This window comes from Malaclemys terrapin, chromosome 19 (assembly GCF_027887155.1).
Source record: "Malaclemys terrapin pileata isolate rMalTer1 chromosome 19, rMalTer1.hap1, whole genome shotgun sequence".
NCBI classification, from domain to species: Eukaryota; Metazoa; Chordata; order Testudines; family Emydidae; genus Malaclemys; species Malaclemys terrapin.
In genome coordinates this window covers 2,419,794-2,437,357 of record NC_071523.1, presented here as the reverse complement: position 1 = coordinate 2,437,357, position 17,564 = coordinate 2,419,794, and the positions used below count along the sequence as shown (strand labels likewise).

At 56.1% G+C, this 17,564-nt stretch overlaps 1 protein-coding gene across 4 annotated transcripts in view; it reads left to right on the top strand.

The window, feature by feature from the left end:
* Positions 1 to 17,564, top strand: part of PHC2 (polyhomeotic homolog 2) — a 142,528-nt gene that overhangs the window by 70,084 nt on the left and 54,880 nt on the right. For all 4 annotated transcript variants that reach the window (XM_054009063.1, XM_054009064.1, XM_054009065.1 and 1 more), the window contains exon 2: positions 3,795 to 4,022. In XM_054009063.1, the coding sequence (XP_053865038.1) occupies positions 3,876 to 4,022 (147 nt within the window). In that variant the 5' untranslated portion in view covers positions 3,795 to 3,875. The remainder of the gene's footprint in view (positions 1 to 3,794; positions 4,023 to 17,564) is intronic.

Sequence of the window (17,564 nt, the reverse complement as noted above, 5' to 3'; positions counted from 1 at the left end):
TTCCCACTTCTTGGGATCATGTGGGCCCAGATTCTTTCTGATTACAGGGACATTTAAGCACATGGCTTGTGTGGTGCCCACAGGCCAGCGTGTTATCTGTCCTTGTGTACATGAAATAGACACAGATGGGAAGGTGTCAATGCAAATTTTCATACCAAGTGACTCTCCAGTCCAGGCATCTCTAAGATGCGAGTCAGCGTAAGGGACTGGGGCGTAGGCGGTCGCAGCTGGTCTGAGGTCTTCCCACCAGGGACAGGAGTTGCCAGGCCCCAGCTTCCCCTACTCTGCAAGCACCAGGGGCGGGGGGCTCAACCCTTAGCCCACCCACTCCCCCCCTTCCCCCAAGCCTTCCCCATCCTTCCCCCCCACCTCCTCCCCCTTTACTTCCCACGCTACATCCTCGCTCCTCCCCCCCTCCCCTCCCTTCTAAACACCGCAAGCCAGCTGGTTGCCCTGGGCAGGAAGCAAGGAAGGAATGGAGGGGGAGTCTGCACCTGGAGTCCTCATTCCTCCCCCCTCCCTCCTACCTGGGGCAATCAGCTGGCTTGCTGCATTCGGGAGGCAGGGGAGGGAGAGGGAGCCTGCATGCCGAGTCCTCGTTCTTCCCCCCTCCCTCCTGCCCCCAAAACACCGCAAGCTAGCTGATTGCCGCGGGCAGGAGGCAGGGGAGGGAGGGGGGAGGTGCGCTGAGTCCTCGCTCCTCCCCCCTCCCTCCTACCTGGGGCAATCAGCTGGCTTGCGGCGTTTAGGGGGCAGGAGGGAGGGGGGAGGAGTGAGAACTTGGCGCGCAGGCTCCCCCTCCCCCCCGCCTCCTGCTTGGGGCAATCAGCTGGCTTGCAGCGTTTAGAAGGGAGGGGAGGGAGGGGGAGCCTGCGCCCCGAGTCCTCACTCCTCCCCCCTCCCTCCTGCCCCCAAAACGCGGCAAGCCAGCTGATTGCTGTGGGCAGGAGGCGGGGGGAAAGGGGGAAGGCTCTGATCCACGGGGTCTGCTGGCGGGCTGGAGGTGCTATGGGGAGGGGGAGCGTAGGGAGGCTGCCAGCTGTGAAGAAAGCAGGCAGCCAAACAACATAAGAGTAGAGCGTTGCACAACTTTAAATGAGCACGTTCCCTACTTGATCAGCAACGTAACAACGAAACAACGTTAACCAGGACAACTTAAAGTGAGGAGTTACTGTATATACTTGGTGCCTTAATAAGGCCACTTTCACAAAGCTGAAAACAATTATGAGCCAGTCCATCTGAGATTAAGAATTTAATCAGCAAAATGTGAATGATAACTGGGAATCTTTTAAGAACACCTTACAAGATTCCCCAAAAGCCACAATCAAGGCCATACTGGTTAAAAAAACAACCTGGAGTAGAGGAGAAGTGAAGGCAGCTGTAAAAAATAAAAATATAACAAATGCCATAAAGGGGAAATTGATAGTAATGAATATAAATCAGAAGTTAGGAACTGTAGAAAATTGGTAAGGGAAGCAAAGGGACACAAGGCCTGCAGAGTTAAGAACAATAAGAAGGAGTTTTTAAAATATATTAGGAACAAAAAGGATCCTGACAATGGTATTGGTCCATTGCTATATGGAAATGGTATAGTTATCAATAATAATGCAGAAAAGGCAGAATTGTTTCATAAATGTTTCTGTTCTGTATTTGGGGGAAAAACAGATGACATAGTCTCAACATATGGTGATGATAGGACTCTTTCTGTTCCACTAGTATCTCTGGAGGATGTTAAATAGAAGCTACTCAAGTTAGACATTTTTAAATCAGCAGGTGCAGATTGTTGCATCCAGAAGTTTTAAAAGAGCTGGGAGAGGAGCTTGCTGGACAGTTAATGTTGCTTTTCAATAAGTCTTGGAACACTGGGGAAATTTCAGAAACTGGAAGAAAGCTAATGTTGTGCCAACTTTTAAAAAGGGCAAATGGGATGAACAAGAAATTGTCACCCTGACATCAATCCCAGACTGGCTAATGGAGTGGCTGATGCAGGACTCAATTAATAAAGAATTAAAGTAATTAATGCAAATTAACATGGGTTTGTGGAAAATAGATTCTGTCAAACTAACTTGATCTCTTTTTTTGATGAGATGAGGAGTTTGGCTGATAAAGGTCAGAGTGTAGAAGTAATAGATTTCTGTAAGTGTTTGACTTGGTACTGCACAACATTTTGATTACAAAACGAGAATGATATAAAATTAACATGGCACACATTAAATGGATTACAAACGGATAGGTCTCAAAATGTAACTGTAACCTGGGAATCATCATTGAGCGGGTGTGTTTCCAGTGGGGTCCCTCAGGGATTGGTTCTTGGCCCTGCGCTAGTTAACATTTTTATCAATGACTTAGAAGAAAAGATACGATCATCACTGATAAAGTTTGAAGATGACAAAAATTGGGTGAGTGGTAAATAAGAAGAGGCCAGGTCACTGATTCAGAGCAGTCTGGATCGCTTGGTACATTGAGTGCAAGGAAACAACATGCATTTTAATCTGGCTAAATGTAAATGTATTCACCTGGGAACAATGAATGTCAGCCCTACTTACAGGATGGGGGACTCTATCCTGGGGAGCAGGGACTCTGAAAAAGCTTGGTGTGGGATGGATAATCAGCTGAACATGAGCTCCCAGTGTGATCGTGGGTTGCATAAACAGGGAAATCTCAAGTAGGAGCAGAGAGGTTGTTTTGATCTCTCTATTTGGCACTGGTGCGACCACTGCTGGAATCCTGTGTCCAGTTCTAGTGCCCACAACTCAGGAAGGATGTTGATATATTGGAAGGTGTTCAGAGAAGAGCCACAAGAATGACTGAAGGATTAGAAAACCCGCCTGATAGTGGTAGGCTCAAGAAGCTCAATCTATTTAGCTTCACAAAGGGAAGGTTAAGGGGTGACTTGATCACAGTCTGTAAGGATCTACATACTTAATAACAGGCTCTTCAATCTAGCAGAGGAAGGTCTAAGACAACCCAATGGCTGGGAGTTGAAGCTGGACAAATTCAGAATAGAAATAAGGTACCATTTTAACAATAAGAACAGGAGTACTTGTGGCACCTTAGAGACTAACAAATTTATTAGAGCATAAGCTTTCGTGGACTACAGCCCACTTCTTCGGATGCATATTAACAATTTTAACAATGAGAGTAATTAACCATTGGAGCAATATACTAAGGATCGTGGTGGATTCTCCATCACTGGTTATTTTTAACACAAAAGACTGGCTGTTTTCTCAAAGCTCTGCTCTAGGGGTTGCTGTGGGGCAGGAGGGTGATCACAGTGGTCCCTCTGGCATTGGAATTGATGTGCCTTAGTTTCCGCCTCTGTTTAAAGGGGCGAATTATCCTCACAGCTCAGCCCAGAGAGCTGGTGAGGCTGGATTCATTCCTCTTTGCAAAGTGCTTTGAGATCCTCGGGTCCCTAGCCATCAAGGAGCCAGCAGAATCAGCTCCTACAAGCACTTTCCTTACGGCAGCCCTGTGTGTGCCTCATGGGGCTGGGGACGTGTCAAGGGAAAGAGACTGACTGGAACAGGCTGGTTCCTTGGGGACTGCAGCCAGCTGGCACAGTTTAGAGCAGCCCCAAGGCTGTTCTTACCTGCATCCAGAGATAGCCCATACCTGACTCCCTGACAGAATCCCCGCTGTATGCAGCAGAGAATATGGCCCCAGACTTCCTCATGGCTGCAGCATCTTATCAGCTGTCGGCCAGTGAGAAGGGTCAGTGCCCCAGCTGGGGTATGAGGGGTTGGGACTGCTCCATGCCCCAAGCCTGACTGCCTACTTTTGTCTCCTTCCAGCTCTAACCTGACCAGAATCCCCTTTCCCACCACCTCGGCCTTGGTATTTCCTTCTTCCAATCGGTGCCCAGGACTGTTACCATGGAGAATGAGCAGCTGCAGGTCCCGCCTCCCTCCAGCAGCACCAGCAGCACCAGCACTGCCAGCAGCAGCAGCAGCAGTAACGGGCGCCAGCCGGGGCCCCAGATCTCTGTGTACAGCGGGATCCCAGACCGCCAGACCGTCCAGGTAAGGACCTGCAGGGTGGGGGAGGAAGCCAGGCTGTGCTGCTGCAGAGGTGCCAAGAAATGGGCAGGATCCGGGGGGGCCTAGAACTGAGTGTAACTCTTGGGTGGCTGGGATGGGAGAAAATACCAGGCAACCTCCATGCTCCCCATTCACATCCTCTTGGAGACCCTGCTCGGCACACTGAGACCCCGGAGACCCGACAGGACGAGCTCCGCGCACTGAGACCCCGGAGCCCCGGCGCCGACGGGACAAGCTCCGCGCACTGAGACCCCGGAGCCCCGGCGCCGACGGGGCGAGCTCCGCGCACTGAGACCCCGGAGCCCCGGCGCCGACGGGACGAGCTCCGCGCACTGAGACCCCGGAGCCCCGGCGCCGACGGGACGAGCTCCGCGCACTGAGACCCCGGAGCCCCGGCGCCGACGGGACGAGCTCCGCGCACTGAGACCCCGGAGCCCCGGCGCCGACGGGACGAGCTCCGCGCACTGAGACCCCGGAGCCCCGGCGCCGACGGGACGAGCTCCGCGCACTGAGACCCCGGAGCCCCGGCGCCGACGGGACGAGCTCCGCGCACTGAGACCCCAGAGCCCCGGCGCCGACGGGGCGAGCTCTGCGCACTGAGACCCCGGAGCCCCGGCGCCGACGGGACGAGCTCCGCGCACTGAGACCCCGGAGCCCCGGCGCCGACGGGACGAGCTCTGCGCACTGAGACCCCGGAGCCCTGACAGGACGAGCTCCGCGCACTGAGACCCCGGAGCCCTGACAGGACGAGCTCCGCGCACTGAGACCCCGGAGCCGACGGGACGAGCTCCGCGCACTGAGACCCCGGAGCCCTGACAGGACGAGCTCCGCGCACTGAGACCCCGGAGCCCCGGCGCCGACGGGACGAGCTCCGCGCACTGAGACCCCGGAGCCCCGGCGCCGACGGGACGAGCTCCGCGCACTGAGACCCCGGAGCCCCGGCGCCGACGGGACGAGCTCCGCGCACTGAGACCCCGGAGCCCCGGCGCCGACGGGACGAGCTCCGCGCACTGAGACCCCGGAGCCCCGGCGCCGACGGGACGAGCTCCGCGCACTGAGACCCCGGAGCCCCGGCGCCGACGGGACGAGCTCCGCGCACTGAGACCCCGGAGCCCCGGCGCCGACGGGACGAGCTCCGCGCACTGAGACCCCGGAGCCCCGGCGCCGACGGGACGAGCTCCGCGCACTGAGACCCCGGAGCCCCGGCGCCGACGGGACGAGCTCCGCGCACTGAGACCCCGGAGCCCCGGCGCCGACGGGACGAGCTCCGCGCACTGAGACCCCGGAGCCCCGGCGCCGACGGGACGAGCTCCGCGCACTGAGACCCCGGAGCCCCAACAGGATGAGCTCCGCGCACTGAGACCCCGGAGCCCCGACAGGATGAGCTCCGCGCACTGAGACCCCGGAGCGCCGGCGCCGACGGGACGAGCTCCACGCACTGAGACCCCGGAGCCCCGGCGCCGACGGGACGAGCTCCACGCACTGAGACCCCGGAGCCCCAGTGCCGACGGGACGAGCTCCATGCACTGAGACCCCGGAGCCCTGACAGGATGAGCTCTGCGCACTGAGACCCCGGAGCCCTGACAGGATGAGCTCCGCGCACTGAGACCCCGGAGCCTGGGCGCCGACGGGGCAAGCTCCGCGCACTGAGACCCCGGAGCCCGGGCGCCAACGGGGCGAGCTCTGCGCACTGAGACCCCGGAGCCCGGGCGCCGAAGGGACGAGCTCCGCGCACTGAGACCCCGGAGCCCTGGCGCCGAAGGGACGAGCTCCGCGCACTGAGACCCCGGAGCCCTGGCGCCGACGGGACGAGCTCCGCGTACTGAGACCCCGGAGCCGACGGGACGAGCTCCGCGCACTGAGACCCCGGCGCCGACGGGACGAGCTCCGCGCACTGAGACCCCGGAGCCCCGGCGCCGACGGGACGAGCTCCGCGCACTGAGACCCCGGAGCCCCGGCGCCGACGGGACGAGCTCCGCGCACTGAGACCCCGGAGCCCCGGCGCCGACGGGACGAGCTCCGCGCACTGAGACCCCGGAGCCCCGGCGCCGACGGGACGAGCTCCGCGCACTGAGACCCCGGAGCCCCGGCGCCGACGGGACGAGCTCCGCGCACTGAGACCCCGGAGCCCCGGCGCCGACGGGACGAGCTCCGCGCACTGAGACCCCGGAGCCCCGGCGCCGACGGGACGAGCTCCGCGCACTGAGACCCCGGAGCCCCAACAGGATGAGCTCCGCGCACTGAGACCCCGGAGCCCCGACAGGATGAGCTCCGCGCACTGAGACCCCGGAGCGCCGGCGCCGACGGGACGAGCTCCACGCACTGAGACCCCGGAGCCCCGGCGCCGACGGGACGAGCTCCACGCACTGAGACCCCGGAGCCCCAGTGCCGACGGGACGAGCTCCATGCACTGAGACCCCGGAGCCCTGACAGGATGAGCTCTGCGCACTGAGACCCCGGAGCCCTGACAGGATGAGCTCCGCGCACTGAGACCCCGGAGCCTGGGCGCCGACGGGGCAAGCTCCGCGCACTGAGACCCCGGAGCCCGGGCGCCAACGGGGCGAGCTCTGCGCACTGAGACCCCGGAGCCCGGGCGCCGAAGGGACGAGCTCCGCGCACTGAGACCCCGGAGCCCTGGCGCCGAAGGGACGAGCTCCGCGCACTGAGACCCCGGAGCCCTGGCGCCGACGGGACGAGCTCCGCGTACTGAGACCCCGGAGCCGACGGGACGAGCTCCGCGCACTGAGACCCCGGAGCCGACGGGACGAGCTCCGCGCACTGAGACCCCGGAGCCGACGGGACGAGCTCCGCACACTGAGACCCCGGAGCCAACGGGACGAGCTCCACACACTGAGACCCCGGAGCCCCGGCGCCGACGGGACGAGCTCCGCGCACTGAGACCCCGGAGCCCTAGCGCCGACGGGACAAGCTCTGCACACTGAGACCCCGGAGCCCGGGCGCCGACGGGACAAGCTCCGCGCACTGAGACCCGGAGCCCTGGCGCTGACGGGACGAGCCCCACGCACTGAGACCCCGGAGCCCCAGTGCCGACGGGACGAGCTCCATGCACTGAGCACTGACGGGACGAGCTCTGTATCACATGTATCCGTGATCCCTTGGTACCAGTGAGGCTCTAAACACCCCAGCCCTTCGGTGCCTCCTCCTGGAGGAGATGAGGGACACTTGCACCCTCCTGTGACAGATTTTTGTTACTAATTTGCTTGAAGGCATTGATTAGGCTGAGGCCTCCGGATCTTTTCAGGGAGGAGAGGACGCAGCACACCAAGGGTTTAAGTTTAAAGCTTTATTGCTAAAATAACAAAATAAAAGTGAGGAGCGCTTTCACGGCCCCCAGGGAAGGAAAGACAGCGTAGGCATTCCATGAGAACATAGGGTTGGCTGGGCAGTTGGTTCTATTAGTCCAGAGGCTTTACCCCATCCTGGAGCTTTCGTTTCTGATGGGGCCTTGTCCCCTGAGAAAAGTCCTGCAGAGCAATAGGCCTGAACCTAGCAGGAGCCCTAGAAATGACTCTGCGACTCTGTAGGTTTGTCAGCGAGTGAGCTCCCTCCGCTACGCTCCATGGCTGGGGTGCCCAGGGGCAGCTTCTCTGTGAGAGCCAGTGGGACTTTTCCACTCACAAACCCTGGGTCTCTTTCCTTCCGGTGCACTTGGAATTTCTCCCTGCTTGCCTAGGGAGCCATTGCCAGTCAGGGGACAATCAGCATCCAGAGCCCCGAGCCAGGGGAACCGGCTCCTCTGCCCGGGAGGCAGACACAGAGGGATCCAGTCCCTGCACGCGCAAACAGGCTCACTCAGAACACACACACGAGCATGTGCACACACACACATACACACACACACACAGGATAATGTGCACTGCGCACACATGCACAATCCATGTGCATGCACGCACACAGAGCACGTGCATATGCCCACACGCTGCACACAACACCCACGCTGGACACACAATCTCAGGGAGTTCCTGGTTTTGGCGAAGGCCCTGGGCTCCCAGTTCCCCCTGCTTCCCGCCACAGCTTCAGACACTCTGGGGTTCCCTGGTTTTGCAGCCGGAGCAGGGCCAGGCCCCTCTGACCCGCTCCGTACAGCAGCCCCCTCGCCAGCACCTCCCCAGGCTGCAGGGGCTGTGGTCAAGCAGCGCCCTCTACTGGACTCCGGGCCTCTGACCATGAGAGCTGACTGCCATGGGCCCCTAGTGCATGTACTCTGATGGCTGGGTGCCCGGCGGCACCGCACTGGACATTTGAGAGGCGCTCAGCAGTGGTGCAACCAGGGGCGATGGATATCAGCAGTGCCTCCCTGTTCAGTGGGTGCACCGCCCGCTCCGTGACACCCACGCCGCACGCACCACAAGCCCAATCCCGGCCTGGTGCGGAGGGAAGGTCTGGGAGGGGGTGGCTAGAGAGCGAGCACATCTTACGCTCACCTGGCACCTGGGCCCGGCTCCCTGCCCTGCGCACTGCCGCCTGGCACACGGGGTCGCACCGTCCTTCCTGTTTGGCCTCAGTCATGGCGGAGTGGGAAGCCAGCCCCATGGGACAGCTGCTGCTGCTGGGTGTGTGCGAGGCGGGCTCGCTCTCTAGCCCCATGTGAAAAGTCATGTCATCCACCTCCTTTGGTCAACTGCATAATATGCTTGGAAAGGCACCACAGGTACGTGAACGGCCACCAGGGGGCACTGCCTCACACACTGGGACCTAGGGAACTCCAGAAGCACCCCAGATCAGGGCCGGTTCTGAATCCGGTGGGCAGAGCTCCCGAGAGCAATTCCATGTCTGAGCTGGGAACCATCTGGGGCAATTCCACTCGCCCTGAACCCCAGGGCAAATGCCTGGGACCCCACCCCCTTGGCTATGGGCCCTGGTCTTCCCTGGCTCCCAGCTGCCCTTCCTAGACCAGCGGTCTGTATGTTCTTCTACCCCTCCCTCTTTCCTGGGGTTGGGAGGGCTGGGTATGGACAGTAACAAAGGAGTGAAAGAGAGAGGGGGAGGGATGGGAATGAAATGGTGGGGGGAGAGGGCCCGAGGCAGCAGAGGGGGGATAATCAGTAGCCGTTAATGAGCCATGCAGAAGATGTGCTGAGACACTAAATATCTGAGAGGGTGGAGGGGAGGGGAGCGGTGGGGGTGATCCAGGGCCCCCAGTGGTTCTGTGGCCATGGCTCTGGCCTGCCACTCAGCCAATATGGGTGCCAGCCCTGACTCTGCTACTGACTTTTCGTGTTTCTGTCTCCGTGCCTCAGTTTCCCCCCTCCTTAAATTGGGGCTAATAATCTATCGGGTCTATTCAGGCTCTGAGCTCTGTGGGGCAAGGCCCTGAGGTCAGCTGGGATCTCTAGATACACCCAGAGCCGCTGAGCTGCTCTTACACATGGAGGCCCTGGGGTCAGCAAGCCCTGGCTGTCAGTGAAACAAACGTGGGTGGAGGGTCATGCTCTGGGGTCCCAGGACTGGGGGAGAGGATGGTTCAGTTCAGTTCCACTTGCTGGAGGGGCCCCTTTATTTACTCAGTGTATTTAAAGGCAGCCCCAAGTGCTGGCCCCAGAATATCCAACTGACCTGCCTGGAGTCACAGATCCAGCCCGCTGCCCAGGGCACAGCGGCTGCAGTCCAGGACAGCCAGCGGGGTGGGGGAGGGCTCCCCAATCCTGGGGGCTGGTGTTACTTATCCATGTGCTGAGGCGACCTTGTAACATCATGGTGGGGTGACCGGGCACAGGGAGGTAGAGGGAGAAGTGAAGGTGTTCATTTCTCCAAGCAAGGCCCTATCTGGGCACACAGATGTGTAGTGTGTGTGTGCGCGCACAGCATATGTGTGTGGTGTGTGTGTGTGTGTGTGTGCACATGTGTGTGTGCAGTGTGTGTGGTGCGTATATGCAGTATGTCTGCAGCATGTGTGCGTAGTATGCATGTGTACAGCACGTGTGTCTGAAGTGTTTGCATGCACTGTGTGTGTGCAGCAGGTCTGTGTTCAGGTGCAGTGTGTATAGGAAGAAAGGAGAGCAGCAGAATACAGACCCTGGACTTCAGAAAAGCAGACTGACTCCCTCAGGAAACTGATGGGCAGGATCCCCTGGGAGACCAATCTGAGGAGGAAAGGAGTCCAGAAGAGCTGGCTGTATTAGTAGGAGCATTGCCAGCAGATCGAGGGAAGTGATTATTCCCCTCTATTTGGCACTGGTGAAGCCACATCTGGAGTATTGCGTCCAGTTTGGGGGCCCCCACTACAGAAAGGATGTGGACCAATTGGAGAGAGTCCTGCGGAGGGCAACAAAAATGATTAGGGAGCTGGGGCACATGACTTATGAGGGGAGGCTGAGGGAACTGGTCTTATTTAGTCTGCAGAAGAGAAGAGTGAGGGGGGATTTGATAGCTGCTTTCAACTACCTGAAGTGGGGTTCCACAGAGGATGGAGCTCGGCTGTTTCAGTGGTGGCAGATGACAGAACAAGAAGCAATGGTCTCAAGTTGCAGTGGGGGAGGTCTAGGTTGGATGTTAGAAAAAACTTTTTCACTAGGAGGGTGGTGAAGCACTGGAATGGGTTACCTAGGGAGGTGGTGGAATCTCCTTCCTTAGAGGTTTTTAAGGTCAGGCTTGACAAAGCCCTGGCTGGGATGATTTAGTTGGGAATTGGTCCTGCTTTGAGCAGGGGGTTGGACTAGATGACCTCCTGAGGTCCCTTCCAACCCTGACATTCTATGATTCTATGTCCCTGGGGCTGTTTGCCCCAGTTCCTACTGGGATAGAGAATCTGTCCAGATGTAGCTTGAGGGAGGTGGTGAGCTTTCACACCCATGGCCCCGATACCCCCACCCAGGGGGAATGGCCTTCCTGCACTTCAAAAGATTTTAGAACATTACGCCATTTCCCAAGAGAGATTGAATGGAGATTTGTAGAGCAGGTGGAGGGGGGTGCAGATGGGGAGGAAGTGGGAGGCAGCAGGAGTGGGGCACAATATCCCCCTCTCCCCAGGAGGAGGTGGGAGCTGGCCCTGGGTGCTGTCAGGAAATGCTCATAGACTCATAGACTTTAAGGTCAGAAGGGACCATTATGATCATCTAGTCTGACCTCCCGCATTATGCAGGCCACAAAAGCTGACCCACCCACTGTCCCTTAACTCAGCTGTTGAAGTCCCCAGACTGTGATTTAAAAACTTCAAGTTGCAGAGAATCCTCCAGCAAGCGACCCCTGCCCCATGCTGCGGAGGAAGGCAAAAAACCTCCAGGGCCTCTGCCAATCTACCCTGGAGGAAAATTCCTTCCCGACCCCAAATATGGCGATCAGTAGAACCCTGAGCATACAGGCAAGATTCTCCAGCCAGACCCTCATTGACCATTGATACTATTTACCAGCGATGGCACGTTATTGACTAATTGACTAAGATCACGTTATCCCATCAAACCATTCCCTCCATAAACTTATCTAGCTTAATCTTAAAGCCAGAGAGGTCTTTCGCCCCCACTGTTTCCCTCGGAAGGCTGTTCCAAAGTTTCACCCCTCTGATGGTTAGAAACCTTCGTCTAATTTCAAGCCTAAACTTCCCCACGGCCAGTTTATATCCATTCGTTCTCGTGTCCACATTAGTACTGAGCTGAAATAATTCCTCTCCCTCCCTGGTATTTATCCCTCTGATATATTTAAAGAGAGCAATCATATCCCCCCTCAGCCTTCATTTGGTTAGGCTAAACAACCCGAGCTCCTCGAGTCTCCTTTCATACGACAGGTTTTCCATTCCTCTGATCATCCTAGTGGCCCTTCTCTGTACCCGTTCCAGTTTGAGTTCATCTTTTTTAAACATTGGAGACCAGAACTGCACACAGTACTCCAAATGAGGTCTCACCAGTGCCTTGTATAACGGAAGCAGCACCTCCTTGTCCCTACTAGAAATACCTCGCCTAATGCATCCCAAGACCGCATTAGCTTTTTTCACGGCCACGTCACATTGCTGACTCATAGTCATCCTGCGGTCTACCAGGACTCCGAGGTCCTTCTCCTCCTCTGTTACTTCCAACCGATGTGTCCCCAGCTTATAACTAAAATTCTTGTTAGTCATCCCTAAATGCATCACCTTACACTTCTCACTATTAAATTTCATCCTATTACTATTACTCCAATTTACAAGGTCATCCAAGTCTCCCTGCAGGATATCCCGATCCTTCTCCGAATTGGCAATACCTCCCAACTTTGTGTCATCCGCAAACTTTATCAGCCCACTCCTACATTTGGTTCCGAGGTCAGTGATAAATAGATTAAATAAAATTGGACCCAAAACGGAACCTTGAGGAACTCCACTGGTGACCTCCTTCCAACCTGACAGTTCACAAAACACCAGAAACACCCCAGCCCAGCCTGGGGAGTGGTCACTGTGTCAGCCAGGGCTGAAGGGAGGCCTGGGGGCAGGGGGTAGGGCACTTGTCCTGGCTAGAGGGGAGTTATAGCCCTCTGCTCCCCCCACTCCCCTGTCTTATCCCTGAGCCTGGTCCTTTCACAGGCTCCCTGGCACTGAGCGCTTCCCCCTGGTGCTGCGGGTCCAAGCCGTCCATCACCCCGGAGTGGCCCTGAGGAGCAGGCTGGGCTGAGACTTCTGGGGCTGTGGGGCTTGGGAGCTCAGAGATTTGCAGCTGCAGAAAATTATCCTGGATTTACCCTTCAAAGCGACAGTCTTGGCCATACACAGTCTGGCAGGGGGTTGGTCAGACGGGGGCAGATCCCTGTGTGGACACAGCCAGAGTGGGTGGAAGCTGGGTCTGTGCCTTTAGTTCCCCTGTGAAGCGTGGGCCTTGTTTACTTGGGAAAGTTGCACTGGTTTTAACCTAAGTCAGTTCTTGATTTAAACTGATGTGGGTACACAGTGCCAGCGCCAGTGGGGACACTCATTCTGGGGTAGTTTAGCCTGCTCTACTCACAGTTTTGCTGTCACTTTGGGGTGCGAGTTTTTACTGATATACAAAAGGTTGCGAGTCTTTCATAGAGGTCACAAAGTCAGGAATTCCCTGACTTTCCGGGACCTCTGTGACTTCTGCAGTGGCTGGTGCAGCTGACCCCAGGGCGACCCTCAGGTGGCCCCAGGCCCACAGCAGCAGCGCCTGTGCTGCCCCGCCCCAGCAGCAGCGGCAGGGCTCTGGAGCGCCCCACCCCACCCAGGAGCAGCAGTGTCTTCTGGAACCCCCCCACCCCCAGAGCAGTAGCATCCGCAGGAGCCCCCCAGCACCTAAGATTTAGTTAGGGGTATTTTTAGTAAAAGTTGTGGACCGGTCACATGCCGTGACTTTTTAGTTATTGCCCATGACCGGTCCATGACTTTTACTAAAAATACCCATGACTACATCATAGCCTTAGTTATACCGCTTCCAGCCCCCCTTGTGGGGATGCGCTTATACTGTATAAAGGTGCCTTAGACCAGTCTAGCTTATTCCCCTCCCCCGTGGGATTAGCTATACTGGGACAAGCACCTTTGCACCTGAACCCAAGGTGGCAGCGGTGATGCTCTGGGCAGAGGAGTTTGCTTCTGGTGGCACGTTCACACCCACAACTGGCCAATTCAGGGCCTGGTTCAGGAAGCTCCTGGCTTCCTCACTGATTCCGAGCTCTTCCATAGCAATGTCTGTGGGTGACGCTTTCTCCCATCTCCAGTTGAGACACTGTCCCATGCTAGCAGGTGAGGACTTGGCCCTTGTTATTCACACCTTCACCACCTTCCGGCTGGACCTAGGCAGTGATAGGCCTAGGCACCAAGCCTTCAGCACTTCAGAAACTCCAGCTACCTTAAGCGCATCAGCCAATCAGCCCATCTCCTACTCTCTACGCTGCCTTCCCACAGATCAGAGTCAAGTCCAAGGTCTCAGTCCGTATCTTCAAGGTGCTCAGCCAGGATAGCTGAAAGAGCCTCACGTTGCGGGATGAAGACCATGGTCGATAACTGTTCCACAGGTCCCATGGAACGCTCTACAATACGGGGGACCTCGTCTGTCCTCAACAGGGCTTCCTCGGGGCCAGTGCCAGACTAGGGAACAATCTCCCATGGGGACCTAGAACCATCCCAAACCTCCCAGTCTAGATGCCAGTCGCTGCTCCATCCTGCCTTCACTGATACAAACACTGAGCAGCCTGGATGTGTAAACAAAACCCAACCCAAAACAAACCTCTCCACTGCACAAACAATTCTCTCCTGGGGAGAGGAGATAGACAACGAACCTCACATATCAGATGTTAGTCACATGACTCAATGCGCAACTGGCTGGGGCTCAGATACTACGGTGATGAGGGCAAGAAAAGAGACTATAGAGAATAGAGACAGGTTGCAGAGTAGCAGCCGTGTTAGTCTGTATCCGCAAAAAGAAGAACAGGAGTCCTTGTGGCACCTTAGAGACTAACAAATTTATTAGAGCATAAGCTTTCGTGGACTACAGCCCACTGATATGCATCCGAAGAAGTGGGTTGAAGCCCACGAAAGCTTATGCTCTAATAAATGTGTTAGTCTCTGAGGTGCCACAAGTCCTCCTGTTCTTGAGACTGGCCAACTTTCCCATGCAGAAAAGCCCATTAAACTGATATACCCTTAGCTTACAGCAATACACTGCTCTCCCACAAAGTTACGCTGGTTTCATTAAACCAATTCCAACACCCTAAGGCCAGGCCTACACTGAGTCAGCGATCACATCCCAGCACAGCCTGATGGACAGGGCGATGTCCGTTGTGTGGACCTGGCCTTAGCGGAAGCAGCAGACGTTCTGTGCGTAAGATTAGCCCTGAGTGACTGAGCCACAACAGGACTCAGGAACGTTTCACACTAAGAGCTGTTTCGTGGGAACGTGGCCTTATTTCAAAATCAAACCCCTCTGGAGAAATCGACCACTGTCGACACTTCTCATTTTCCTGAACATTTCCCACCATATTTCTTTTATCAGAAACCCTTTTGCCGTTTGTCACTGACCAAAACCTGGGAGAGAAATGCAAGTGAAAAACTTCAACAACAATTCTGATAGAAACGTTGGTGAGAACTGGTGCTGGAAATTGAAACCCAGAAGTTCCTCCTGGTTTTGGAGCAGCTGTAACGATGGGGGCTGGGCAGGGAGAGGGGGGATGTGAACGAAGGAGATGTGTGAAGGGAGAGGGGGGATATGACCAGTGGGGGAAGGGACTCAGTCACCCTGTATTTCCTCATGCAGGAGAAATCACCAGGGGGAGTTTTTCTCCCTGTAAACCTCAGGGTGTGAATGGCTCCCCTCTGCGGAGAGGGACCCCTGGTTGTGCTGCCTTCCCCACTCCGTGAAATTAACCCTGGCCCTGCTGCTGCCAGTCCTTTGGAAATGTAACCTCTGCTGCGCCCCGGGGAACTCAGCTCCAGGAGAGAGCCAGCTCGTTGTGTCCCACCACTGCTTATGTGCAAAGTAATGCCTGGGACTGAAACACGCTGCCTTTCTATTGTGTGGTGCGCCCGCTGCTGTGTTATTGTAGGGTTGCTCATGAGCAGTGTGATGTGCATACAGTTTTGTTATTGTAGGGTGGTTCTTGAATGCCAGGCTTGTAGAAAGGAAAATCATTATTATATAATAAAATGTAAGGACCCCCCCATCCTCCCTTTGCTGCCCTTCTCTCTGATGTGCTACAGCACTAAACTGATACCAGAAGAAGCCAGGCCTCTGTCCATTTGGGATTAAGTTCTGGTGCTTCTCACTCCTCACAAGGTTTTGACTTGGCAGTCACTTGAACTCCTGATATACATAAGTAATTGGACGCTCATTAACAGCTTGTTAGGGAGACTAAAAGTAATGTAACAAAAATAAACCCCAGATGTGCAACAGAGAGACTGCATGTACAAGAGTGCGTCCTAGTTCCTCAGCAGGGGAGTCCCCCCATAACAGGTTGGGGGATGGGTATTCCCCAGTCCACCCATCCTTGGCCCCCCTCACACTGTGCCCTGGCACAGAATAGGTGCTGCCATCTCTCCTTTTCTTGCCTCTCTTCTGTGGTCTCCTTCCCTTTCACTCAGGAGCCGCAGTTCTGCAAAGTGCTGAGTAGCTTCAAATCTCACATGACCAAGGGAAGCTCAGCTCTGTAATATTATTTAAAGTCACCAGGTGGCACTTATCAAAGGGGTGGCCGTGTTAGTCTGGATCTGTAAAAGCAGCAAAGAGTCCTGTGGCACCTTATAGACTAACAGATGTATTGGAGCATAAGCTTTCGTGGGTGAATACCCACTTCATCGGATGCATGTCAGGTGGCACTGTTACACAGCCCTACAAGTTCTGTCTAACTCACTGAATGGGCAAGTATCAGAGGGGTAGCCGAGTTAGTCTGGATCTGTAAAAAGCAGCAAAGAGTCCTGTGGCACCTTATAGACTAACAGATGTATTGGAGCATAAGCTTTCGTGGGTGAATGGGCAAGTAGATCTTGGAGACATGCTTATTGTTAATTGTGGTGCAATTCTCTCTAACAGCTGAGTGTATGGGACAGTAATGTTCACTCTACCTTAGTCTGTCTCTGACTGAATCATTGCTTAATTTCAGAGCTGCTGCCCACAGGTCATGCAAACAAAAATAATGCCTGTTGTTAAAGCATTACAAGCATCTTGTAGGACTGGGTTCTAGAACAGCAAAGGGTGGTAAGCAAAGAGGAGAGGCAGATCTAGCAGGGTAAGGGCTACACAGAACGGAATGTAACACATCAGGAGCCAGACATTTAAAGGCCTCCTGTGAAGCAGTCGGTCACAAAGAGAAGTTGTGCAAAGTCCCACACTGACTGCGGTATGGGGTACAAGGTGTCATCTGCATGGAGGAAGTGCTCAGGGAGGTATGTGGGAGTAGAGATTCTTCCCTGGGGGAAAGTCTGACACTAATTGTGCACAAATGATCCAAACTGCTCAGGCTCACAACCGCAGCACTGCAGGGTCTGGGGTGGTTACTGCAGAATTGCTCTGTAAGAGAAAGAAATAGTGGGATGGGATGAAACGGAGGGAAGGGAAATGTTTATCTCAGGAAAGCTCCCGAGGGTGAGATTTCTTAAGGGGCGGGGAAGGAGTGTCCACGCTAGAAAGTTGTATAGCGTTAACAATATCAGTATAGTTCAAGCAGCACAGTCCCCCAGTGTGGATATAACTATACTGGCATACCAGTGCAGATACCATGAGAGCTTCTGCCAGGAGTTGCACCAGTACAGCTAGATTGGTAACCCCCCCCCCACTGAAAAAGCTACACCTGTGTCTGGAGCAGGCCAGGCTGTGTCGGGGGGGGGGGGGGACCCTGCACCACCCGAGGGCTTGGGAAGGGACCAGCTGACCCACTGGATCTCCTCCAACTCCAGGGGTGGAAAACAACCGGCCAGCGCGGGAGTGTAGCTGGGGGAGAGGCAGGTCCCAGCCTCGCTAGTTTCACCCCCTGCTCCGCCGCCGAGCAGCAGCGCCCGGCCACGCTCTGCCCTGGGGGAGGCGGCCGGGTCTGGACCCGCCTGCGGGGTCAGGGGGCAGCTCTTTGTCCCGCCGGCCGGAGCAGCGCGGGCAGCGCCCC